Source organism: Haemorhous mexicanus, chromosome 8, assembly GCF_027477595.1.
Source record: "Haemorhous mexicanus isolate bHaeMex1 chromosome 8, bHaeMex1.pri, whole genome shotgun sequence".
NCBI lineage: Eukaryota > Metazoa > Chordata > Aves > Passeriformes > Fringillidae > Haemorhous > Haemorhous mexicanus.
The window spans coordinates 21296726-21324623 of NC_082348.1; the positions used below are offsets into that span (position 1 = coordinate 21296726).

The following is a 27898-nucleotide window of genomic DNA, read 5'->3' on the forward strand; positions in this document are numbered from 1 at the left end:
TTATATGCAGACTGCTGAATAGGTTATGGAATGCATTTGTTTGGGGAAATCTGAATATATTAAGAAATAAAAATGCAATTGTCTTATATACTGTAAACAATTTTAAGATCAAATATTCTTTGCCCATTTGAAATAAAGCAGTGGCTTAATGGTAACATCCATAACTATAAAAACACCTGAAGAATCACAATGACAAATAACTAACCTCCAAATCATGAACATTTGCAATATGCAAAAATTACCATTACAAAATTCTATAACCAGTTTAAATATTACTGTTAATGCAATGCTGAAAATAACTATGTAGACTAAATAGCTGCAGAGACCTTTAGTGCTTATAGTAGAGGGGAAAGGTTAAAAGTACAAAATAAAAAGTCTACAGAAAAAAAAGCGTGGGTTAACAATTGCTTACCCTCTTTTCTGCTACCTCATCCTCTCCTGTAGACTCTTTGCCATCATGTTCATCTCTCAGGGTTGGCATATGCTTTTTGTGTGCTGGCTCTCTGTTTAAGGTTGTATATCCTATGTGTTCATAAATTGGATTAATTGTCATCTTGGAAATGTATTCAGCTGCCTTCGTTTCAATATAAAGAGTAATCAATCCATCTGTCACCAGGTCATGGATGGACTCAAAACGTTTCTCCCCAACAAAGTGTTTTCCATCGTAGTAGAGTCTGAAGTTTCTGGTTTGACTTCCAAATCTGCCTCAATGAAATGGGAAAGTTGTTTTTTTTAAAGAACAGTAATCAGAATAAATAAGAGTAAGCAAGCCTTTGCAAACAATTAAAAACACTTTATCACTTAAAGCTGTGACTCTGCTCTGTGTCTGGTCCAGCCGAGCTGGGGAACTACAACTTAGCACAGATAGGAAGGAGAGATCAACAACAACTGCAGAGAGATAGCCAAAACAGTACTGTCCCAGAAGGAGCTGTTTGTTCTGGTATTCTTCTAGCCTTTCCATTCTCTATGGAAAAACTGAAAAATTACTTCACACTCCTTACGGCTTTTTTTAGTGCTTAGCCACTTTATCACTGCAGTCAATTTGCTTGGCTCTGGTATGAGGAGCTCTCAAAGAGAGCCCTCTATTCCCTCCATTAGAGCCCATCAATCCGCGGCTCTGGTGCTGTCCCGGATCTCTGCTCCCCTGCTTGCTGCAGGAAGAGGCCATTCAAGGTTCAGCTGAGCTCCAGTGCCAACAATTACACTGAAGCAGAACTGCTGCCAGAACCCGAGCAGCGCAGGACAAAATGGCACAAGGGCAAGCATTCTTTATTCCTGGCCAAAGGCCCAGGACTAACTCTTCAGGCTTTGTACAAAAGTCCTTCTGTGTTCTGCTTGTTAAGTCCCAAGCTTCAAGCAAATCTTTGTAACATACAGTATATATAACACGAGAGCTATCCAACACCAGCCACTCTGCATCAGGATGGAACAGCATTTTGATACAGGCTCTTAGCAACCGTAAGAATGCCGAATTTACCTGAACAGCAGCAAATCTTTAAATACTGCACTTAGAATCTGCAACCATTTTCTGCCTCAAAGCAGTCTAAACGTGTGAAAACACACTAGTGTTTGCACTTGGCGACGTTTCCTGTGGGGAAGATGGAGGCAAGAAGCTGCTCACAGCTCACCCCAGTGCTGTTCCGTGGTCAGACAGCAGCGAGGGTACTGGGCCCCCTTATGAGGTCAGATGTGCCCAATAAGTTTTAAGAACTAAATTTGAAAGGATGGACTGGTTTCACTTGACAATCAAATGCTTCACTGGAGATGTTAAGGAATACAGTAAATAATTACACTTTGCTGAAGTGGCTCCTCTTCTCAGCAGGACCTCGCCAAACAGGGGAAAGCATAATTTTAAACCTTTCCTCAGGTGAATTATTACATTCTTCTTGCCAATATGGACAAAAAATACATGGTTCTGGAATCTGTATTTTTTTTCTCTGTTCTACATCAAAATGCCAAACCTTCCCATCACCCTATCAATAGTTCTGACAGTGACTGCAACTTCAGACACTGCTATTTCTGCAAAACACTGAAATGTAAATGGAATTTGCATCCTGCTCAGTAAGGAAAGGGGACACAATGTGTAGGAACTATGTGGGCATTTTCCTGCAGATTAACTGGTACTTCCATGCATATTTCTGTGCCATACAAACTAAAACGTCATTGGATCAAACATGAGAAATTACAAAAGGACAAAAAGAAATAACATTTTTACCCAATGCTAATTAAATCATAGGATGCAGTTCTGAGTGAATACAAGTCATTCAGAAAGCAGCAAAACAATGTCCTAAGTTACAGCAGAAGGGGCAGATGTATTCAAACTTACTCCTCAGACACCTTTATACTCAACACTGTGTATGGCAAACAAGCTCTGACCACAAGACATCCTCTTTATACACCCTTGACTGTCAGAGAAGTCCACGTGAGCCAAGAGTGCTCAGCACTTTGCAGTGCCAAAGTGAGCAACCTTCACTGTCATCTGCCCAAGTCACTGGGAATAATGCACACTGAGCACATACAAGCACCGTGGTGGCTCTCACTTCATCAGGAGAACCAAGTAAGTTTGCAGGTGAAGAATGATGGGCCTTAAATGACATAGACATTAGAATCACTTCTATTAAGAGATGCAGGTGAACTGCTGCTCTAATCAGTAACATCTGCTCAGACTACTAAAAGCAGAGTTTCAAGCAAACTGGAGGTCACTTATTGCTCTTAGTTTTTAGAAGTATTACACAATTTTATCAAGAGATGGTAACACACAGAAAAGCATCACAAGACCTAGTACTAAGTACACACAGTGTTTTAATTTTGGCAACATCCCTCAAAATCTAAAACCAGTCTTGTCTGGTTCTGAAGTCCTGATCTGAAGAACAAGATAACCAAATGCAGAAAAGAGACAGAACTCCTTAAAAGCTTAGTTTTCTTTCCCACAGGGTCAGAAGGTGCACTGTCCTACCCCAGGTGTGTTTTACTGAGCAGCCCCTATGCTGTAGATCTGTTCAGACTGCTGCACATGAAGTGTGTCATTGAGAGATACTGTAAGGAACAGAGTTTCCAAGAGATGAATGGTCTGCCTTTATCTAATTTCCCATTTGTTCCAAATCAATTTTTTTTCCTTTATTCTTATCTAATTGGATATGTTGTGGAAAAATAGAATTCTACTAGTAATAAGGCAATAAACCCCCAAAATCTCCACAAATCAATGAAACACCAGTCTTTTACAAAGACTGTATTGTCAATAACATGTCTCAGAATCCTGTTTTATTTCTTTCAAATTAATTTAATTTTTTTCTTGACCACATAATGACACTATTTTGATCAAATTACAATATTAAAAAAGCATACATGTTCAATTGAAAATTATTAATAAAGACTTAATCTTCAATCTTACTTAAAGCTATGGTTTAAATTTTTCCACTAGCAAGACTATTTCCTCATGTTTACTTTCTGTAACATTCCTGCAGCCTAGTTAATTATACATCACCGTGGCAACTAAGTAGAGCCAAGATTTGATATTTCAACTTCCTGATGCTCTCCTCCTAAAGGCAAGTACTAGTACCAGCTGTTTTTTGTTTAATAAGTAGAAAGTGGGACACAGATAAAGTATGTTCTCTTTTGGTTTATACAGGGGAACATCAGATGTTTTTCCAAGAAAAAGAATTAGACCTCTGACATGTCAAACAGTCTCATTGTGTCCACTGTGCATCTGTTTGCAAGCAGCAGGACTACAGATAAAGGACTTTTTTATTCCAAGTTGTCTGAAAAGCAATCACTGTCTAGTTCCTTTGGTTGCCAGTGGGGCAGAGTGGTTAATGTGGGAAAATGTATTGAACAGCAGAGCAAATGTGGCTGCTAATAAAGGAAAATAAAGGACTGAGGAGTTGAATTAGGTAGCATGCCATGGGAGACAGGCCTCAGAATCAGCCACCCACCTGTGTGCAGCATTCAGTAAAGAAACAAAAGGAAGAAGGGAAGGATTGAGAGCACAGATACACTCCCTTACCATCTGAGAGGATGAATTTTATAGTCCACATACAGAATTGTACAGCAGCTATTCACCACTTTCACTGGCTATTTTATGATGAGAATAATTTCTAGACACAGGCATTGTTTAGAGTGCACAGCTGCAATCAAATGACAAATTAATACCCCTCAGGACTACTTGTGTCCTCCTTCATTTCAAGCAACTTCATGCACTGAACTGGGAAAATTTAGGACTGAGCCTAAAGGTCACTTGGACTTAATCTTCCCTTGGAGAAAGAGTCTTAATGTGCTTTGCAGCCAGAAGGCAGAAGTCTTTCTTAAAATTAGGTGCCAGAATTTCAGTTCTATTTTCTGAAAACTCTCAACCAACACTTACAACTCGAGTCTTGACACTCCATAAAAAGCCACAGGAATATGAGAAATATTGCCATCATGGATGTCTCTTAATCATGCTGTGTTCTTGGGAGTGAAAACAAATTATTCCATAGATCCTCTTTTGGCCCATTTCCTTGTCAAAAGACAAGCCTTGCACGCAGCCAAAACCTCTTCTACACAATTATCCCTGAAGGTCTCCAGCTCCTGAAAGCAGCTAATTTTTATTTTTTTTTAATATTCATTGGCAACAACATTTCTGATGATGGCCAGGGAACTGCAGAACTTGTCAACTTCCCAGAATACCTGCCTGACAAATAAAGTTTTCAAAACCTGAGCAGTATTTTACGAGAACACAACTTGTATAAATGCAGTCAAATACATTAGGGGTTGATACAAATGGAGACAAAAAAATCCTTGCTGATATGGCTGGGAAGGGTGGCAGAGGACAGTCACTATGGTTTGTTTTCCAGAGCCATTTGGAAGGGCAGTACTGGCTAGCTGACTGTTGCTTGATGAACATTAATTTAGTGTAAAGTCATCCCTAAAACCAGGTAACACCCATGCTGAATGCATGATACTTGAGTTCAGCAGGGAAAAAGTATGGCATCCTTCCAAAGAGAAAAGAGATCTTAGACCTGGTACTGCAATGTGCCTGTCCCTGCCAGTGCAGACACAACTGCCACTCCCTCCCTCTGCCTAACCTGGATCAAACAAAAAAGCTCAGAGCTTGCAGGCTACCACTGATAACAGCTTCCCAGCAGTCTCTCTCAGTTGAGGCTGAAGACATCAGTGCCCAAACTTCCCTGTCAAAGCTGGACTACTGCATAAATAGCGTGCCAACAGCAGGCAGGGAGGACCAGAGCAGTGGCACTTCCCTGTGGATCATAAGCACTGTCAGAGACAAAACAACTGCTCTAGGGCACCAGCAGTAGGCAACAGCTGCTGAAAGCAATGAAGAAAAAGTGTTACCAGCTCTTGGTACCTGTAATAGAGCATTTCACAAATAAATCTAACAAAATTAGAAAAGAATTCATTTGCTTCAATGTATTATTTGACCATCAACAGCTGATTTTCACCATCTTAAAATTTTGAAAATATGTCAGCGGATAAGTACTGTGGTATGCTAGTAATATGCAGTAAGACCACTTAAGGTAAATGTTACTGCTCTTGATCAGTGATAAGCCTTTGAAAATAATCTGTTTGGTTTGAATAGATGCATCACCTCTTCTTAGTACTGTGCCTGGATGCCTTATTCCATTTAACCTTCTATCAATTGCTAGGATTGATTTGATGACTGAATCAGAATCCATACCACTGTTTTGGGCACTGTTTTACTGCCTGTTCTACCTGGTGAAAGCCCCATGGTTCCTGGAAATAGACTCACTGTGGTTAGTGGTTAAGAGCCATTGGAATTCTACATGCACACAGGAACGTGTTAAAAGCCTGGTGTATTCTCTGGACATGAGAGCAATGTTTGGAGACCTATGCCAGCTTGCCTGGATAAAGATCATCTGGTCAAAAGGTACTTGCAGGAAAGTTACTAACTTTCCCAGTTTCCTAATACTTAGATAAGGCTTACAAAAAATTTTAAAGAAATGTTCTTCAAGAGTTCATTTTACCATGTGGCTTCATGCTACAGAGAGCTTTCACATTACTTTAAAATAGAACTGTCTTCCAATTCCTCTAAACTAAAGTATCAGTCCTACCACTGGCTGCTCAGCAAACTTCAAAATATGTGTGCAAATTTTGCTGTATATAAAAAATTTTCATTTTAGGTCATATATGACATTGTTTTTCTGGTATATTTTGAAGTAGAACAACATCAGCAATGCAGCAGGAATCCCACTGCAGTTGTGTACTATGGAGAGAAAACTGCCACAGCATAATGCTCAAACATGTTCATTTTTGTTCACTTAGAGTAGCTTTCCCTACAAGGGCTTAAGTTCATAGAGACCAAGAATGGTTGGAAATGCACCTTTAAAGGCTGTCCAGTCCAATCTCCCTGCAGTAAGCAGTGACATCTTAACCTAGACCAGGATGCTCAGAGCCCCACCAATGAATTTTCCCAGGGATGGAACATCTGCCACTTCTCTGGGCAACCTGTTCCAGTTTTCACCACCCTCATCATAAAATAATTTCTTTTGAATCTACTCTAAATCAACCCTCCTTTAGTTCAAAAGTTACTCATGACTGTCGTATTTCTCTTTTGCTTCTCTAGAGTTTCTCACATTAAAACCAACTTGCTCTTAATTTATCCTTCTAAAACAATGTGGATATTTTAATTCAGTATATCAAGGAAACCAGAGAGGAAGACATCAAGTGAAAACCCAGAGAAATGTTCTTACTGTAAAATAGCTTTGCAAGTCCAGAAAAGGTTTTTGGAGAGCAGAGTGGAGCAACATTGTTTTTGCTGTTGTTCCTGTTTGTTTGGGTTTTTTCCTAAGGTACACAGCAGTGTTGTTCAAGGTCTCAAGAAAACCCAAATTCACTTAGATTAAAAAAAACTACAGTAGGAATTCTATTCCACAGAGATTTTGTCAAATCTGATTTGCCTTAAGCCACTGCTAATTCAAAGCTTACAATGCAGATTTACTTAACTTACTTAAAGGTATTACAGAATTTACTATTCACTTAACTTGTTTTCTCAGTGACTTCTACCTCTGATCTTCTGGTACTCACTCATCACTTCTTTGCAAACAGTGAGATTCACCAATATACTCATCCTGCTCTCTAAATGGTTTTTCCTCAAAGCTGCTTTCCTTAACAACAAGCAAGCATAACAACATAAAATCAGATAGATCCTGGATACATAACATGCATTGTTAGAATTCTTGGGGCTATTAACAGTTCATCAATGAAGATTCATAGCTTTTTCACTATTATATTCTGTTTTTCTAGAATACAATTTCTTCTTTCATCCAAGTGCAGCAATAAATGGGGCAGATGTCAATTTATTACTGAAACTGTTAAAGTTCATTTATCTCAAGATACAAAAGAAAACAAAATTAGCTTGATTCTCTTTCTAGCACCTATCAAATCAGGAGGAACCATACTCAGCTGAGCTTCACCAAGTATAAAGGAGGGAGAAGGAAAAGGAAAACTGGGCCAGATAACACTTATTGGTGTCAGTTCTTTTGGTGCTTGAATAATTAATAAATGTTTTGATGAAAGCAATTATGACATTAAACAACAATGTAAGGTTATCTTGTGTGTTATCTTGAAAACATGTCTGTAAAGCACCCACAGTATCGACAGCTGAAGTAGTACAGGAATAAAGGTGTTTCTCCAAATACAAAATTTCTAAATATGAATTCCAAAAATACACAAAATAAGAGGCCAGTCAAAAGGACTAACTTGCAGATAGATTTCTACCTAGCATTTTCTAAAAGCAGTAGAGAAAAGAGGCATTCCAGTAGAACTTGCAGAAGACAGAAAAGATATATGTGCTTTGACAGGAGAGGAGAGCATAACATACTTGCATACACAATTTGATTAGCAACTGATTGCATTACAATTTGATTTTTTCAACTATTATTTCAACTCCAACAGTGCCCAGAAGCTTTAAACCAGGCAGCATAAAACCAGCAAAATGCCACACAGGTTCCTGCTCAGGACCTGTGACTGGGGGTAGGCTGAGAGATGGGGTACAACTTCCAGTCTGCCTAGGGCATCTTTAAGATATCCTAGACTTTTGTACTGAATAGCACGTGTGACAATAGAGAAAACATCTTCTCTAATGGAGAAACGAGGCCTGCAGGACTTCATGGCCTCAAGCCAATCATTTATGAAGCCAAGAAGTGAGCCCAGGCCTCCTGAGCTCCACCACAGCAGTTCAGCACGAGCCCGGTGCCTCTGCTGCCCAGCAGATCACAGCAGAGCTTTTGGCACAGCAGGAGCTGCAGCCAGGGTGAAGGACAGGGCATAAATGAGCATGAGCTGTGCACACTGAGCACAGGCATCTCTTGGACAAGCTCTCCCAAAAACGTTCACCACGCACTGAAGCCGAGTATTCCTCTGAGAAGTGCTGAACTTAACACCAGCAGGAGAAAGACTGCAGTAAACTGAATTGCTAAAGATAAATTAGACACTCCAGCCAAAAGAAAACAGAGCTGACAACAACAACAGATGGGAAGAGGAGGGAAGGAGAACAGGAACACAGCAAGAAGACATGAACCATAAGGAAAAAAGCTTTCTGGTCTGTGGGAGGACCTAGGTAGCCAGTTAATTACTCATTAAGGTTAGCAGCTATTTATTATTATTCTAAATACTTAAGTGAAGCCATTTCAGTAGTGCCCAGGTGCACTCACATAAGGCAGATGATAAGCAGACACCTGAGGTGTTTACTGATAGCTGAACCTTACATGTTATTGACAAACTAACAGAGGCAATTATTTAGTGTGAAATTTTTTGTAGGAAAAGAAACTTTTTACATGGAACATCATCTAGGTAGAGGGCCAACTGTTTTACTTGAAGCAGAAAAGCAAGCTCCAGAATTTATTACCACCTTTTCCTCTGTTTTTTTTTTAGTTTTTGTTTTTTTGGTTTTTTTTTTTTTTCAGCTAGCAACCAAGGATTCTAGAAACTGAATTCAACCCTTGCTACTGCCAATCACTTCATTTGCAAATCAGGTAAAAAATACACAGAAAGATATGCAAAGTTTAGTCTTTAAAATGGTCTTTAGAATTTTTCCCTACCAACTAGCATGATGTCAGAATATTGTTACCATGGTAAAGTGAAGAGATGCAGTTAGCTACTGCTTTGCTGGGCTCCTTCTGACTACTTACAGATCAGCTGTAGATGCAGGATAAACTATGATCAGATTTTGATACATTCATAATCCAAAAAACATAATTCAGCTATTATAATGAATAAAGTAGTTTCAAACAATTCTTCTTTCCCCAAGTGCTCTCCCCTGTCCCACTATGTTCAACAAGGCTTTTCAGCAGAATGCAGATCAACAGTGTTAATCTCTGAATTCTTTTGCAGATGTTGAATTCTACATGTGTAAGTAATCCCACAGCAATCCACACGTGTTCTGGCACAGCACTACACATGTGTTCCAAAAGAGCCCACTGAAAATAAACAGCATCCAGCTACCAAAGCAGTCATCCTCTGAAACTCAAAAGGTTCATGTGCAGCATTATGCCCTAATGCCTACCAATGAGGTCTCCTTTTAAAATGCCTGTGGCTAGTTTCTCAAAAAAATGTCATAATTCAGGGATTGATAATGTATGTACGAATTTGCACAATGTATGTTGACTAAAATAAAGATTACTAATTTTTGACATTCGTTTCACCTGAAGAATTCTTTCCTGGTGCTACATAATCTTCAATGTGCCCAAGCCTCCAAACATAAAGAAAACATGACTCATAATCATGGCTCACATTATTGCCTTTTTTTTTTTTTAAAAAAAAATCATGCTGCAGAACCTTATTTCAATTCATTCTCAGTATCACAACAATAGAATTTGCAGGAAGGGAAACCATGGTAACCAATTAAATGTGCTACAGCAGCTATCTGCTCAAAAGAACATGCAGTACCATCACATTCAATGCCTACCACTAGTACATCTCTACCCATTTCCTCTTTATCCTCATCCTAATAATTAAACAAGCTCTCCACCACAGAGGGCTGCATTGCACACCATGCCTATTGTTACTGCCATTTGCTATAGGTCTTCACACTAAGCAAGGCACTCCTCCTTTGCCAAATGTAAAAGCAGATCTGATAGCTCCAGAAGTGAATTAGGAATTTTCATTATTTTAAATCTGCCTGGAACATTGAATTAGCATTACAATGCATTTTATATCTTTCTATTCTAGCAGAGACTTGCTGATATGTATGGACACAGATATATACCTACGATCGTTTTCTCATGTTAGTAATTTTTTTTTTTAAACCTCAAGATGGCAAAACATTTTCAGTGGCATTCTCTGATTGATTAATTAATTAGTAATGATTGGTGAATGCATCCATGATTAAGTACAGGCATTAAATATAGTAGGGTGCTGATTTTCTGCTCTCAGTTGTGTTTATGCTTCACTCTCCTCTATATGGTATCTGAGCTGACACAATTTTACAGGCCTTCTTAGGCTCTAACATCAATTTTATTTGAAGGACAGCTCTGACTATTTAGTCAAACTTCTATACTTCAAACAAAATTTAAATTATCATTTTCTTTTTCTTTAAGAACATACTCCTATCTCTCCTACAAATTCTGAGAAAACTATTTTCTGAAAAAATCCACCATCTTTTGTTTCAAATTTATATTTAAAAGGTAGTCTGCCTTTAAAAAGTCATGATGCAAATTAATTGCACAATAATGGATGAAAGTAGGCAAAAATAGCTCATCATAAGACGATCAAAATGCAGCTTGTTATATAAGTGGAAAGCAGATTTTACAGTAACTCAACAGCAGCATTAAAAAATGAGAAGTTTTTTTTGGGCAAGAGTCACTTTCCCTACCTTACAAAGAAAAAAATATTAAAAATCTTCACTTTGAACTCAACAATTCCACAGTATTTCACTGAGAACAATTGACTGCTTTGCTTTAGCTTGCAAAAAGTGTTATTTTTCCTGTCCTATATTTGGGCATTTAAGTGGTGGTGCTAAGCTATGTCTGCAGCTATAGCAGCTCAGGAACAAGATCTTTAGATCTACTAAAGCTAGTTCCATAAAAGCACCACAGCCTAATGCTTCACAGTGGTCAAAAACTCATTTAGAAGGCTTTGGAGAACAAAGAACTAAAACATGTGGTGCAGTTCATCTTGGACAGGATGTGCAGTCCTGGCTGGTATGGACACTGAGCTTTTGGACATCAGCTACAAGAGCTGGAATCAAATGGAACACTGAAAGCTGTAACACTCTAAGTGTCCCATGATGATTTGAGGAATTGTCTGGCTTGGGTCCTCAGGACAAATCACAAAAAGCTTGTTCTTCTCCATTTCAGAAAGGATGGCTGGAAACATTCCATGACAGAGACATCATACCTTGCCACAGGAAGGGACATGATCCTGTTTCACTACACTGCTCTTCACGACTGGATGCACTGGGCTTTTCAGGGCTCCCAGGCACGCTGACACAAGCACAGGAAGAAGACATCTGCCAGAGCTGGACGTGCTGGGCCGTCTGTCTCACTGAATTGCCTGCCTCCCCAGCAGAGCCACCGGCAGCTACAAGCCAGGAAACAAACCTGTCTCAGTCTCAGCATCAGCTGCTCCTACCCACAGCTACCACAAGACTTTTATGTCTCGATGAACTGGGATTTCATGATGCAATCACACTTCATAGGCAGTTTCCAATTTGCCCTACCCAGAACTGACAGACTGTCAAAGACTGACACATCAGACAACAACAGTGAGAGAGATTGGGTAGATACACAGAAATACAGAGGGAACCAAGGATTTATACCAAGAGTTGATAGTACTTTAAAGAATCTAAATTTTACTCAACTTTTTTCCACTTTTTTTACCAAAATGTGCCTGAAAACCAATCAGAAAACAAGGATATTTCCCTTCATGTTTTGTCACTATGTTACTGCAGAATTAGAGCCCCTCCAGAGAATTGCTGGGTTAACTTCATAAAATTCTCGGAATCTGTTCTGTGTCTGTTTTTTTATGTAACAGCTGACCAAGTTTTCTTTCCTCCCACACCTTCTAAGGGGTAAAACAAAGGTAAAGAAGAAAAAGCAAAAATCATAAGTAAGTGATCTTTAAGTTAACATGACTGCTTCAGAGACAGAGTGGCACTAAAACCTAGTATGAAAAAACCAAATTTATTCATACAACCAGAAGAGAAAGGGTGAAATTAGAGACCCTGAACTCAATCAAAGCTTTCTGTTGAACTTGGAAAAGTTTTGCTCATACATACCATCCTACTGACAAGCTCTGGTTTTGGCCATAGAAATTACATTCTTAAATTCCTGCTGGGATTATCTAAACTGCAGATGGGGCTGTCTTTGCCATCTGGCAGTGTAGTGACCCAAACTCAAGTGATACTCTCAGAAAAGGATAGAACTACATAAACTCATCATGGCACCCACAGCAAACTTCTCACAGTCAGGATGCACAGAGAGACTGCAGAAAGGACCTAGTCTTTCAGAGAGGCTACAATGTCAGAAACACAGTCAGTGGGCATTGTGGCTAATGGTTATATTCTGTATTTATAATTCCAGGGAGAGCAAAAATAAAAACTGAGAAAAATCCTCTCTCCAGTCCATGGAAACACAGACTCCTGCTACACTGCTTAGCAGTGATAAAAAATAAATCCTGGTGGTAAAATTCCAATGTGTGGAAGACAGAGCACCACAGTTCACAGAGTTCCCCCTAAGATATCAGAGTTAACACCCTCATTCATACCCTTTGAAGGCCAACAGCAAGAGAACAGAGCATTGCCTGCAGTGGGAAGGAAAGCAGCCCCCTAGACTCACTGCTCATGATACACAAGTCATTTACCATTTAAACATAATGAAATGGCTGCAAGATGCTGCAGTTTCAGTTTCTCATGTGTTATCCCAAACACTTAATTTCATAGAAATAAATCAATGATAACAACTTTGCTATTATTTGAAACCTTTTCCCAAACTGATCACTAACAACTATCCATTCTTTTCTCTATTTGGTACAAAACTGATTTTATTGTTTTCAAAGGGGTTTTCCAGTGTGAGAGATACCATCAAACCTGGGAAAAAAAGCCATCTTTTGACTTGCTGGAGTGGAGGTGCATTTGAAAAACAACCTGCAGTAATACATCCTACAAGATGCTCAACAGCTTCATCTTATCTACAGGCCCTGAGTCTTCTGCACCATTGGAAGCAGGGAGTGGGAGCTGCCTTCAAGCCAGCTGTTACAAAACTGATTTCTTTGTAACTTTAAAAGAATATTGCAAGAGCAGAAGATGATGAAATGGAGTACTATTTTAATAAGAAATACCAAATTTACACTGTTAATGAAAGTCAATGTAAATGTCAATAATGTTTCTCTTTTATTTCTACAAAAATTCTCTGAAAACATATTCTTTTTTCCCCTGAAAAACTAATTCACCACAACCTATTATTTCATGACATTATTATTTTAATTATAATCTTATTTTACCCATATAAAACTTTCAGTAACTGCATTTTCTCCTTCAATATTTTTCTGTCCCACTTAGATTTACAACATTGCTAATAACCACCATCTCCCATCTCAGGTGTACAGCACAGGCCAAAATAACCTCCAATATCTTAAAAGTAATTAAGCTATTTAAACCTTAGAACTACTTTTTGTTTTTTTTATTTATAGCTGACCCACTTGCCAGAACTTTGCAGAATGAAGAAGGAGATCTGCAAGCACTGTTAGCTAACAGGTGTTCAGACAAAAAGGGCCTCCTGATTTGTTGCCATCCCGTGGAGAGGCCAGGGAGGACTGAGTGCTCTCCAGCAGCAGCTGCCTGGCCAGGACATGGCAGATTAGTCAGGGAACTCTTAAGGTGCCTTTTATTTCCTGATCACCTGCTCTCCCAACATCTGCATGGGGTCACATCTGGATCACACTGGGAGAAGGGTAAAATGAAGCCCCACCAGCCAAACCACAATTGCTGTTATCCTGATGGTGCAAACAATAAGGAATGTTAGCACTTCAAAAAGGGCAGGGAAGGTCAAAGATACCAAATCTGTAACTAGGGTAAAAAAGTATAATGATGAAAAAGAAATTAAAACAACTACAAAGAATTTTATGATCTGAGGTCAGCAATACAGTAAAACCATTTGAATGTTTTATAAATTTAAAAATGAAATTTTAATTACTGACCTTAATGCCAAAGTGTAGGTCCCAGGTTGCCTTTGGCTTTCACGAATGAGATAGCTTCCCTCTGCAACACTCAATAATTGGTCAGCTTCCTCCCTTGAGATCATCCCATGGAATCTAAGGAACAAAAATTTTTTTTTAAATACATGCCTCTTCTCTTTTAAATCACCTTTTGGTCTTCATTTAAAAAGCACCAATGATAGTAATTATAAAAGAAATAAACACAAAAATGATTGCTTTGGCAGAATCTACAGTTTGAATTAATTTCCCTTTTTGCCTGTATTTGAAGTTAGTTACTTCAAATGGTTTAGAAAGGCTTGTAGGAAAGAATATCTATGAAACAAGTATAATGTTTTTAAATCTGCATCTATCTATTTAATATGTAGAAATAAATCTGCTTTCTCCTGCTGGTTTCACATGTTTTGTGCTAGTGGCATGCAATCAGACATTTTCAAGCACTCGAGGATATTTTATGTGATCCCTGAGATTTTGTCAAGTTGCTGTAATCTCAATAATTGCTGATGTAATAACCCAGCAACACTACACATCTTTTACCAAAATAAACATAAGTAAGATCTTCTTTGTTTCTTCACACTAAATCTAACCATCTTTGCATTAGCAACCTGAAACAGAAGACACATAGAGACTGATAATATATTGCATTTGGGATCCAAATATCTTTTCTTCCTAAACAGAAACACATTTTGCAAAGCCAGCAGGAGAGGGGGATAGAAGAAGACAATCCCTTGAAAACACAGAAACGTATGTATGTTTTTCTCACTTAAAGTAGCACTCAGTGATATCCATATCCATCAGAAATTGCAGCTGTAATTTTAGGCAGACAAAAGTGATGGCACTGTAATAATGATCTGATGGTGAGACACACTGCTGTAAAACACACAGAAGAAACAAAGAGCTCAGACTAAACACTTGACACCTTTTCTGTAACTATTATTAACCAATATGTCAGGATAAACCACTTTCAGAGATGTTTGTTACTTACTCTCTTCCATAATATTTGGGTCTCTTCTCTACCTAGAAGAAACAACAGAAATTGTCATGTTTCATAACTAGAGAAGCTATACAGTAAGTGGACTGCTTACAATATAGTATTAAAACCAGAAAAGGGATATAATGTGAAAGTGCAGGCAAAAATAATCTAGAACAGAATTTCTCCTGTGATTAGAACATGGGGAAACCAAAGGGAAACCTCCAGGAAACATTGCACTTGGGAATGGCTTAAAATGGAGTGAGAAAGGATGAGCCACTTGGATCATGTCATCCTCAGGATTCTGCATATACCAACTGATGGCATTAAATATTGGTTTTACAAAGTGCCAGACAGGGGAAATGGGTTTTCATTTCATGCACATAAGTGCACCATATTGTTGAGTGCACTAATACAGTGAGATATCTATAAAACCTTACATTTACAGGTTACCTTCCATCACAGAGCTGGTGGTGCCCCTGCTGAAATAAAGCCACTACTATGCAGGCCCTCAGAGTGAGGGCAAATGGTTGAGTAAATCATTAAGGGCCTGAGTCTTGTGCTTCTTGACTTCACTAAACTGTGTCATCTGCAGTATCACCCAAAAGACTTCAAAAGCAGGTGTGCATGTGTTATGGACTGTAACTCCACCTTGTCTGTGCTCCAGAGACCTTATGTTGTACATGCACACAACATGCAGAGGTGCCTGATAATTATTTTAGATGAAGTAATGCATCTTCATTTGTCCTGGAAGTTTAGAGCCAACTGAGGAACAGCATATCCCATAGAAATCAGTTAATAATTTAAGCCACCAGGTTATTCTTTCTTGCTAAATTTAAAGGAGGAAACTCTTTGGGGAGTAAAAGTCAACTACAACTTGAACTACAGAAGTATAAAACAATGCAGCTATACTAAAACACAGTATTAGGGGTTTTTTCCATCTTTTCAACAAAAAGCCTATTAATATTAGTGCTTCTTTCCAGTGTTTTCAGTGGAGTATAAAGATTTCAGATATCCATAACAGCAAAAAACAACATACATCCTGATGTACAGTCTAATAACAATTCTTCAACATTCCCAGCAAATAAAAAGCTATTGTAATGATTCATCACTTTGGAAAAAAACATTCCACCACTGGAAAGATTTATCACGTTCTAAAATATTTCCTTTTCCCTTATAACAGCAAACAAGAGTTGCCTGGTGTGATAGCTGTTTTCAAAGGACCTGAAGAGACTGGATTATTTAAAAAAAGAAGAAAGGTCTTAGATAGTTTTTGTTAAATGTAGGCTATTTCTTCAATAAGAAGATAGCAACATCAACAGAGAAAAAATGAAAGCACTTTATTGTTGCTGTTATAGAATCTTGCAACAATTCTTAACTAAAACCCTTAAGCCAAGACACTAGTTTAGAGCAGTTGTTAAAAGAAGAATCCTGTCATGAATAAGATTTTGTTGTCTGTCTAGTGAGATTTTATCTTTATCGCAGTGAATTTATATAAATTTTCCAGTTCTGTCACATAAGCAAAAGCATTCCTTTTCAGAAATGGCTTAGTAACTTGACAGGGCATCTTCAGAGTACTTGCAAGTCCTAAGAACATTTATAATACACTCAGTGCAAACATCTGAAAATGTGAACGGGCAGATGACTGGAAGGAAGCATCTGAAAAAAAAGCCCACAGGACTTCCAGGCATTTGTAGCTAGGCTTGCAGTTCATTTTAGGGGATGATGAGTTAAAAAGGAAAATAACCACTTCTGTTAACACTGTCTCTACTGATCAGTTTTACCAACTGGCAATAACTTCAGTATCAATGTTGATGGGCAACACTTTTTGCTTGCATAAGACTCAGTGCAGCTGGAACCTCAATTCACTGAGTTTTATTGCCTGTTTATTTGTGTTTGGGTTTTTTTTAATCACTTATTGTATTTACGATAATATTAGGGGGTTTTGACATCTATACTGACACACATTAAGACTTTAAGAAAATTCCATCAGAACTCAGCAGGGGCCTTCTAATTCACTCAGAATGACTGGGTTACATACACAGAGCAGCTTGTGTGCACTGAGAAAACCACACAGACTCTGTAAGCCAAATTTACCATGTAAGGCAGTAAACACTGTTGTCAGGCTTTCTGTAAAGCTTCTGACAGGTGTTACACCAACTGCACCCTTGGCAACTTAGACACAGGGTTCTTATCCCTCACTGCACTGGAACCAGAAGCAACGTGCAGCTTTCTTGATCTTTTCTGTTTCCTTGGACTTCAAAGAGTTCCTGGCAGACTGTATTCTAGAAAATTAATTCTACAAATGACAATTGCAGGCACCCACATATCCTCCCTGTGCACCTGAGCACTGAAAGCCAAAGCAGTTCAGTTCAGAAGCTTCAATAGTCTAACTTTCACTGCTTGTCATCCATAAGCTAATGAGACAAAACCAAAACATCTGGACTGGAACTAAACCTATCCAAGAAAGAAAATACATTTTAAAATAAGATGATAGCAAGAAATTGGTCCTATTAGCTAAAGCTGATAGCTGAAAATACAGTGTAGTTATCCTCTGCAGAATTATTTTCTGATTTGGCAATATTTTTGGACCAAAGCATTGCTGAGTGTGAGTAAGAGCAGCCATAGCTGCTGCTTTTTCTTTGTATCCAGCAAAGATCAGCCAAACACTGCCTCTTGACTTCTCAGGATTTTTACTTTTGGGAAAAATTTCCTGTTGCTGTTTGGTTGGCAAGGTTTTAAAAATTGCTTCTAACTTGGAAAAAAAATGGGTGGGGGAAGCATGAGATATGTGTTTTCAATGTGTTTATTTGTATATCACTAATGCAGAGGCCACAGGAAAAAAATAAGGTCTCCATATGATACCTTCAAGAAACACAAAGATGAACAAGATATCCACCATTGCTTAATTTGTCATTTTTTCAAAGTGAGGGGTGAAGGCAATGAAACCAAATTTATCAACAGACAAATCAAACAGACATGGCAAGCACCTTATAGCAGGAAAAGAGCTTAGCTATAATGGAATTTGGAAAGTCATCCTGGTCAAATATCATGCAGATAAGGCCACCTTTACAAACAGCTCTAATAAGGATGTGCATTATATATGCCCATATTCTGTCTTGACCATTTTCACAATACTACACAGAGATGCTGTCTAACAGGTTTATTAACTATTAGCACTGAATTAGGATGAAGCCTCCTGAAAGGACAGAACAAGCCAGTGATTTTAATTTCTCCATACTATGTATTTTTAATATAATTATTTTAAATTGTTCATTGAATGCTTTTATATATCGGTCAAGGCTGCCCTAAATATGCCTATGCATGCACACATGTATATAATATGCAGAAAAAATAGTAATTTCATGGAGGAAATACAGTATTAATTGGACAAACAACATTATCATTTGCATGCAAGCCTCATGCAGAAGTCAAATAACCTTAGAATGTTATGGAATTATCAACTTTAACCTCATGGAGTATTAAAAGGCTCAGCTCTGCTGCACCTTCACAATAAAGAATCCCAAATGAATGCAATGCTCTTTTTACTTCAGCATCTCTCCACTGATCTGTGTGCTGCTCTGATATGAAACTGGTGCAGCAGAGCAGAAACTTGAATTCTTTGTATTTGAGAAGCATTTCCAGTTAAGTAGGTCACTCTGTTGAATACTCCTCTCAGTATCAGCACTTGTACCATGTGTGTCTTTGCACATGAAATGAAGGGTTGGGGTTTTTTACAGTGTGATTTCCAATTATTCTTTAACAAGTGCTTTTTCCCCCAGTCACTGCTCCTGCTTCTGTCAACAAGTGGATTACAATAAGGCAAGAAGAGCAATTTATTTGTTAATACCTCACCAAATTACATATTGTTCATTCCCACTGACCTCTTTGATGTTCTCAGGACCAAAATTCTCTTCCTAATATTTATGAATTTGTTTATACAGCTGAATAATTCAACCACTTAGGAAAAGATTCTGCTCCCCACTGACTCATGTGTGGCTGCTAATAGAAACCCAGCTGAGAAAGAACAGATCACAAAGCTCAACACAAGCAGGAGAGGCTGAGACCAGAGAGAAAGGTTAACAAGTTACTGCTTGCTGAATATATTTTCACTTCAAATCAGCTCAGCTGCATAAATTGTTCAACACTGAGAATGAAAAACTCCTTTCTGCATCATAAAGAATGAATGCAGAAGTAGGAAAATGCACACTGAAAATGTACTTCTTCAATTTTACCTGTATTAATTAAAAATAAGCTTCCAATAACTTTAAAAAAAAAAAAAGAAGTAATTTTTCAATGATAAAATAATGTGTATTTAACATGCTCTGTTCTGCAGCTAAATACCTGACTGATTCTTTCAGAGTTTTGTGTTATTTACTTCTATTCACACTGGTTTCTAAATCTACAGCTTTTATTTCTCAGTTTCTATGTTCATGGTGCAGACACAGGTTTACTCTGCAGAGGTCAAGAAACTCTTTTAAAACACTCAATGTCTCAGTTTTTTGTTCACTCTGACACAGGGATGGTTTTACACTTTAGTTTGTCATATGTCAAAATCTTGTTTTGGAATAAATTCATAGAAGTATGACATTACAGACACTAACCTGTTGCATTTCCTTCTGCACTGATGACAAGACTTGGCAACGTTTGGATTGTTTGTGATACTTTTGCAAATCCCCCACTGACTGTAACAGGCTAGAGGCCACCACTCACCCATAGCAAATTTTCCCTTGTAAACCAGTCCAACTTTTTAATTAGCTATCTCTATTAGAGCTAGTAACATTTTCCAATTAACAGAATTTAAATGCAGTGAAAATGAGGATGAGAAAGTTGTAGTAGTCAGTGTGATTTGTATTTGAAGAGATTTACACAGATGCTTTTATATTTGGCTGGCAAGTTTCTTGTTCTATTCTAAAAAAGAAGGCAATCTTTATCTGATCAACAGCTGAACAATTTCCATCACACCAGGGGGAGTAAAAATTTTTAATTTTCAGATACTGAATACACATTTATGTCTCTGCTTATTTGACTGGATTAGCTAATAGTATTCTAAGAAACATTATGAAAAAGAACTTAAAATGAAATTTGCTTGTGAGTTCTTACCCCCTAGGACAGAAGACCTCCAAGCCCTTCTCTGCAGCCAAACTACCCTGGGATGTTATGCTAACATACCTTCCTGAATATCCCAGACTCCTTCATCAGTTTACAATTTCTGCCTGACTACACAGTACATATATTTTGTGCAGTCAAATAATTACAAAATAATTACAATTGTCATGTTAAGCATTGTATGATTTCCTTAACTGTGCTGGTACTTTCAATTATGGGTTGGTTTGGGTTTTTTAAATTTCTTTGGGGTTTTTTTTTGGTTTTTTTTTTTAAATTTATTTTAAGAAATCAAAATATATACAGAAAAATGGAGGTTCTAATTCTGTGGGAATTAAAACAGTCACAAATGAGATCCTCATGAGAAAATGAGGAGAAAATGTATGTTTCCATATGTCTAAGAATCAAAAAGTAGTAAATGAGTCTCAGTAAATGAAGATACAGATCAAAATGCTTTAAATTCCATTTCTGAACAAATGGATTTCCAAGTACCAGTGCCCCAAGGCTACTCACTGCAATCACAGCACAGAGTGTCCCAAGGAACCACTCTTTGGGCTGGGCACAATCAAGTACAGACATGGAATTACTGGGCTGTATAGAACTGAACCCTGTGGTACCTACCTCACGAGTGCAGGTTATTCTTCTAGGATGGGGAGCTTCCTGTTGCAACTGATACACTGGGAGGAGGCAGAAGGAAAATTCTAATTAATAGAGAATCGTTCTGTCAGTTAGGAATTTAACATTAAACATTGCAGTTTAAATAAAGGGGACTTTCTGCAAAATTTAACACAAGGATACAAAAGATATAAAAATTTACTAACAAGTGGTCAGAAAAAAAGAATGTTGCAAGCCAAAATGGGATATTGATTTTCTTTACAATGAATTAATCAAGTAATATGGAATAACTAGGTGAGATCAGACAAGTTCCAGCAAACAGATCAGAAAAAGGACCATAATAAACTAAAGTTCCCTCTATGTCCAATCAGGCTGCTGTCAGACTTTGGTAAGCAGATGGAGCCCAATCCTACTAAGCTGGGCACACACCCAGTCCCCTGCAATTCATCAAGACTTTACAAGAATCATTCAGAACTGTGCACTGTCAAACTCTGCCTTTGCCACTGCTCAGTGAGGACCTTTCTGAAGAAAGAGAAAGTTGCCTTTGCCTTTGCAGATCTAAAGACAACAAGTTGAGTAGCAGAGTAAAATAGCTAAGGCCCAAATTATGACATACACTTACATTTATATCTTCCCTCCTCCTTTTTATCTATTTTTAAAATAAGCTTCATCAAGCCAGAACAGATCTTTACAACCAGATGTAAATTTAATGCTACTAGTGTGTGCAGACTTTATAGTATAATACCAAAGGAATGATTTTCAACTTCTATGCCAACTGAATCTGGTTTGGCAAGTCACCTTCAAAATGAGGCTGTCATCACTAAGTTAGTATTTCAATAGAACACTAGAAATGGCAAAATGGACATTTGGAATTGTAATATTTTAAAATTAAATTACGTTGCAATCATTAGTACGAATACCAAGGTCTACACTGTGCCATCACCTTCTTCAGAAACTAAGACCATACATTAATTTAACCAATACAATTTGACTTAATTACAATTCTCATTTGATTCCAAATCTTTTCCACTGGCAAATGCTGTACTTATGTGTCAACCTACATGGGAATGGAGGAAATGGCAAGATGCCCAATGACCATTGAATCGTAAGATAAACTGGAAAAAAACATTCCCTTTGATCCAAATAAAAAACCCTAATAGTTTTTCCTGTTGCTACTAAAATCAGTCATTTCCATGCTGGATAATAGAAAAATGATTTTTGCAAGTGATGAAGAACAGCACATTGGTATATAAAAGTGCAATTATCATTTTAGGCATAGCATGACCATTTATATTGCCAGCACATAGATTCCCTAGCTACTACTGTAAAAGCTGTATTTGATGGCACTGGATCTTGCCCATATCTAATTCTGAGAACTGCAGAGCCAAGTTCAAAGGAAAAAAAAACCAAAGTGAAAGAGCAAGTTAAGATTTTTCTGAATTTCACGAAAGAGGAGACCCACAATCACCATGCTGCACCGAAACTGGCTGAAAACTGAGAACTGTTTCCCACCTTACTTCAAGCCAGGCTGAAAAGATTTTCTGAAAGGAAATTCCTTTTCACCAATGGCAATATCTTTCTCCTCTTCCAGTAAGAAGCACAGCAGGTTGACTAGCTAAGTTACAAAACAGGATATTCCTACCCCTGCTCCTCTAACCGATGGGTGCAATTCAAACTGTTCAACACCAGCTCTTCCTCGCTGTAATTATTGCCAGGGAAGGCAAACAAGACATTCCTCTGCATCTGTCATGAGACAGAAATGTGATCAAACCTCAGGATCCATGGCTTACTTCTGAGCACCCTGAGCAGGCAAACCCCTGGCAGGAGAGCGGGTGCACACAAGCCATCCATGCAAACCACGCTGGAGACTGGGTGCAGACACAGGTGCACGTGCCCAGGCTTTCAGCTTCTGTCAAGCTGGCAATGAGCACCTGGTATTAGAGAGGTTCAACCTCCTTCTTCTAGATTATGGTGTGGAATAAGCTGGAGCAGTGTTCCCTGAGTTGACAGAAGGTACAGAGCTGAAAAAAATAATCGAATCTGCCCTCTTACACTTGCTTTCTTTCTAACCATGGTTCTCACCTACCCTTTAATTCTACATCTCTGATTAAAAAGTTTCCCACAGCAGGATGGAAACCTTTTAAAGTAACTACATTTTCTCAAGTGCTAAATCTCCTCAACCTTTAGGGAGCAAACTTTTTCACAATGTGAACTGTTGCTTGAGCAAATCCCTTTAACCAAGATGAACATATACAAAGTAATGCAAATGTAAGTGTGACATCCCTAAACTGCTAAGTGTGTTATACACACAAACATTCTGTTTTCAAAATCTGCTTGTCACAGAAGAATCTTCTTTCTTGCTGTGGTTCCTCGAGTCTCAAAATGTCTCACATCTTGGCTTTTGTGTCTACAAAGAACTAGAAATTATAGCTGAGCCACTGTGGGAAGCTACAATGCTCTTTTACTGTTTTCTCATGCTCTCTTCCATGTCCCTAAACCTCCATTTGCACCGTCAAATAAGAGGTCACTCCTTTACATGGAATTCTTTTGCATTTAAAATGGCTGTTTGCCTTTTTGTGGGTTCGGTTTGGCTTTGTGTTTTTTTTTGAAACAAAACAAGCACGTTGTGAAGTCCCCATGAGAGTGGCAACTCTGATCTCAGGGCAAGGCACCTGGACTGCTGCCCTGCACACCTGCAAGGCCAGCTGCCCCTGGGCACAGGCACACACACACCAAGAACTGCAGAGCACAGGCAGGCTGGCAGCATCCAGGTCCTTCTACTCAGGGCTTCCAAAAACCTGCTTGTGATTTGTCACACCAGGCCAAACAAATGCTCATGTTTTACTACATCAGCAAATTCCTGAAGAACACAATTTATTTTGAGTTTTCTTAACCAGCTCAAGCTCAGCTCTAGTGATGCAAAGCACTAGATCACAGGAGCCCTAGAAGTTTGCAAGGATGCCAAATTTAAGGCACAAATGGAGTTTATGTAAGCCCTGGTCTAGGCAGACAAACCACTATAAGCAAGACCAAGCAGGAGTGGGACAGTGCATGTTAATAAGGGGCAGAGAATCTACTCCTCTAAATAATCTATGTTCACTTGTCCTTGGGGTAGTGAACCTCCCTCCTTGTACCTGTCTCTAAACAGAAGTGAACCCCTTTGATGCTTCTTAAAGTCACATTCTGATGAAAAGAGAAATGAATCTTTTAAAACATCTTCAGCTCTAACTTGGGAAAAAGCCCCAGAATGCTGAGATACTTACAGTAAGATTTCCAAACAGGTGGTCTGTATTCATCAGTATCTGAAAAGAAACAAAAAAATCTTAATGCTGCATAGGAAACATTTCAACACAGAAAAAACTGCAGAAGCACTTGCAGAATTATTAAGATAATATTGCACCTAGTTTCTAAACCTACTTTTTACTATTATAGAACACCCTGTTATAATTCCCTCCTTTTTACATAAACTGAAAATGTGAAAAGGTATTTTCTTTATCCAGCTACAAAAAATACTATAGAAACAAATCTGGAAAATGGCAAAGATGCAGATCAGAAGCCAGCATACTGTGAGGAGGAAGAATGTATATTATTTTACTATGCATGTAAGTTCCATTTTCAACTACACCAGAAAGATTTTTTTAATGTCAATTTATATTCCAATAAATGAGTTTCCATGCAACTTATTCCTGCCATTATCTTTTTCCTCTTCTGGATGGCAATTAACAACTCTTAAAATAAAATCAGAGTATGCAAGGACAACAAAATACTTTGGAGAAATGCAGAGAGTTTTTTTTCATACTGAGTACAAGCTCTTTTTGGAAGTAGTGACTATATATTAAAAGTAACAATGTATTTCTACTCCTAGATTTTAATTCTCAAATAATTTTTTTTTTTTTTAAATAAGATCCCAATGTCTTCTAGGTTCTGTCACCCCTATGACTTGTTTTACAACTGATCCAACATTTTGAGCTCAGGGCTATGCTGCAAACTTTGACTCTGATCCACTGCTCTGACCAGCTTCAGTTCTGATGCCACAAGCCACCGAGGCTTTCAGCAAGATGCTGTGCTTATCTGCCTGCAGCTGGTGAGAATTATTCCACCCTCCCCACCAGAGGGTCCCAGGCTGAGCCACCCCCACAGCCAGCCTTGCTGTCTGAAGCCACTGCTGACTGCAGCTGCATGCCTGAGCTCTCTCTGCAATTGTCTGCTCACTGGAACTACCTGCTGCACCCAACACACAGGAATTTCTAGTTTTTATTACAAGGTTACATAAAGATCAAGCAATCTGGGAACCTGCTGCTTGAATTTTGGCCTGAGTGGCATCTCCAGAGTCCTTAAGGCCTGCAAAACTGAGCCTGAAGCTGAGATTTTGCTTGGCCTTCCCTTTGAGTAAGCAATCTGTCTTCTTCAGCTACTTGCTGCAGTCCATCTCTCACAAAGTCAAATACCTCTAAACCAGCACGTAGTGGAAGGAGACATTTTCCAGTTTAACTGGCACAGGCTTTGCCAGACCCTCCCAGAGCACTCCCTGCCCTGAGTGCACTGTAATTTTGCTCCATTTTTACCATATTTTAGCTCTGTGCATGAAGAGGGTGCAGACCTTGCAGACCACCTTGGTGGCAGTGGGTTTTATAAATACAATTCATTATGACTTTATTATTAAGGCAGCACTCAGTTAAACTGCCATCCCCCTGACTATGATGGGGTTTGATCTTTGGAAGGTCCTGCAGATGCTCTACCACATCCTGCAGAGCAGCAAGAACACCTTGAATCTGCAGAGAGACCTCAGGCAGCTCGTGCTTCACTGAGGCAGTAAAAGCAAATCAGCAGCAACAGATGCAGCCAGGGTTATTCATTCCTGCTTTGATACCTTTAATTAAGGCAGTGCAAGTCGATTCATTCCAGAAGCATTGTAACATGATCCCTCAGCAATGCAATGTCACGTGGAAAAGGAGCAAAATTTTAAAGTAAAAATAATGGCTTTAGTCCCAGAAGACAACTCTTACCCCACCACCTGAATTTACTTTTTATATACTCTGGGTTTTGGCAATATATGCACTAGTTGAATGCACAAATAAATAATTTAAGGACAACACACACTGTATTTTTAAAATATGAGCTGATTGTTACAAAAATAAAAACATCTTGGCAGTCTAACCTGTACTTGCTCACACTCAAGCCATGCAATTGTTACAGCTGAGGGCATCGTGGTTATAAAACTAAAAAGTGACAATATTTGTGCCAAACAAAAAACCTCAAACCTTGTTAAAGTCAGGCAAGAACAGGAGTTACTTTCATACAAGAAATAACTAACATTCAGAAATGGGAAGGAATGATTTATGTTATGCAGCTGTGCAGAAGGATTTTGTTAGGAAAAAAATCTGTTGGTGAGCTTTATTGCCTTTACAGTGTGAGAATACCCTCCAGCCATCCCACACGAGGTAATGAAAAAACAAAAGGTGATTTCTATTGTGATTTTTTTTTAAAGTGTAGTAGCAAACACAAGCACAGTGAAGCAGAGGGTTTCTAGTGTTTGTTTCTGAGCAAGAATGTTTCTATTACTAAAACTATCCTACTACACAAAGATGAAATAGAATAAGCACAAACACCAGCTCTGTCTATTAGTTACCTTTTTGTAAAGGTTAACTGATGTGGTCCCATTCCATACATCAAAAGTATTTAGAAATTCATTATTAGGAAAAGGGTTTGATTTTCAGATAGTACAGGCTTCCACATAGAGCATCTCCAATTAGGCATCTGAAAAGCACTTACAGGCATGATAAAAAACCCACAGAAAATGTGGAACCCAAAATACATTTTCTCACTAATGCTGCAGCACTTTCTAATTAATGCAATAAAGTACACTGTCAGTTCTCAGATTTTTTTCACAGTAACTCAGCTCTGCTAAATGTTTCCAGGATAAAATAATTTTCTACAAGCTGTGCATCAGGTTCTATCTTAACTGTATTTTCTGCCCTAAGTGAGATGCAATTCAACTTAAAGCTACTCTTCTCCAAAGGCCTACAGCATTAGGGAAAACATAAATACATAAGCTGATGCTATCAGCTCTGTCCAGATGGGACCCTACCAGCACTGGTCAGATTGCCACCAGTGTGAAGGCATTCTAATCAGTAAGGACATTTTAGATCAGGGACACTGTCCATGTACATAAATTGCAATTTCAAACTAAGACCAGTTTCAGGCTGACAGATACTTTCCCTTAGAATTAACTGGGCTACAAACATGATGCAGATGATATGTACTTAAAAACCACACAGGTTTCCCATAAGCCAAATTTACCATGTAAGACAGCAAACACTTTTCTTCAGCTGCTCCTGACAAGTGGTGTTACACCAACTTTACTCCGAGCAACTCAGACACAGTCTTTGTTCTTACTTTGGCAGTTTGCACAAGCATTATTTAATGCCATCAGTCAATATATGTAGAATCCTCAGGATGATCCAAGTGGCTCATCCTTTCTCACTTTGTTTCATTTGGAAGTGCAAAGTTTCCTGAAGATCTACCTTTGGTTTCCTTATATTCTAATCACAAGAGAAATTCTGGATACTCAGCACTTGCTTGCCATCACCCTCTTCCCTCACAACACACTCCTCTCTTTTCCAGGACTTTGCTTTCCCCAGCCTTAGCAATCTCCACCTCCATGCAAGACCTCTCCCCTCATCCTTGAGCAGTGCTTTGGTTTGCTTCCTCCATCCCACTCTACCTGCTCAGCATCTCATCCTCAAACCACCTTGTCTCATCTCTACTCCAAGGTCCCTTGCAATTTGCTTAAATGCAGAGAAAACGGAGACAGCAAGCCCAGAACAGCACAACAGGCAGCTCCTGGTGTAACAGTCAGAAATGTCACAGTGGGCAGGAGCCACTCTGAGTCCAGAGTGCCCTCCATTGAGCACATCAATTCACCATAAAAAACAAACAAACAAACAAACAAACAAAAAAAAAAAAAAAAAAAAAGGTTGACTATGCATCTTGAGCACGAACCACCTGCAACTAAGAATTGACAAGCACAGACTGACCATCAGA

General features: G+C 38.6%; 1 protein-coding gene across 3 annotated transcripts in view; it reads right to left on the reverse strand.

Moving 5' to 3' along the window:
* Positions 1–27898, reverse strand: part of CHN1 (chimerin 1) — a 92683-nt gene that overhangs the window by 47776 nt on the left and 17009 nt on the right. The window contains exons 1-7 of one of the 3 annotated variants that reach the window (XM_059853154.1): positions 24118–24137; positions 20857–20916; positions 15149–15176; positions 14927–15033; positions 14149–14262; positions 11350–11532; positions 413–701 (exon numbers count right to left, since the gene is read on the reverse strand). In XM_059853154.1, the coding sequence (XP_059709137.1) occupies positions 413–701; positions 11350–11369 (309 nt within the window). In that variant the 5' untranslated portion in view covers positions 11370–11532; positions 14149–14262; positions 14927–15033; ... (1 more) ...; positions 20857–20916; positions 24118–24137. Of the gene's footprint in view, positions 1–412; positions 702–11349; positions 11533–14148; positions 14263–14926; positions 15034–15148; positions 15177–20856; positions 20917–24117; positions 24157–27898 lie in introns of those variants that run through there. The other 2 variants (XM_059853153.1, XM_059853152.1) reach the window with 2 other exon arrangements.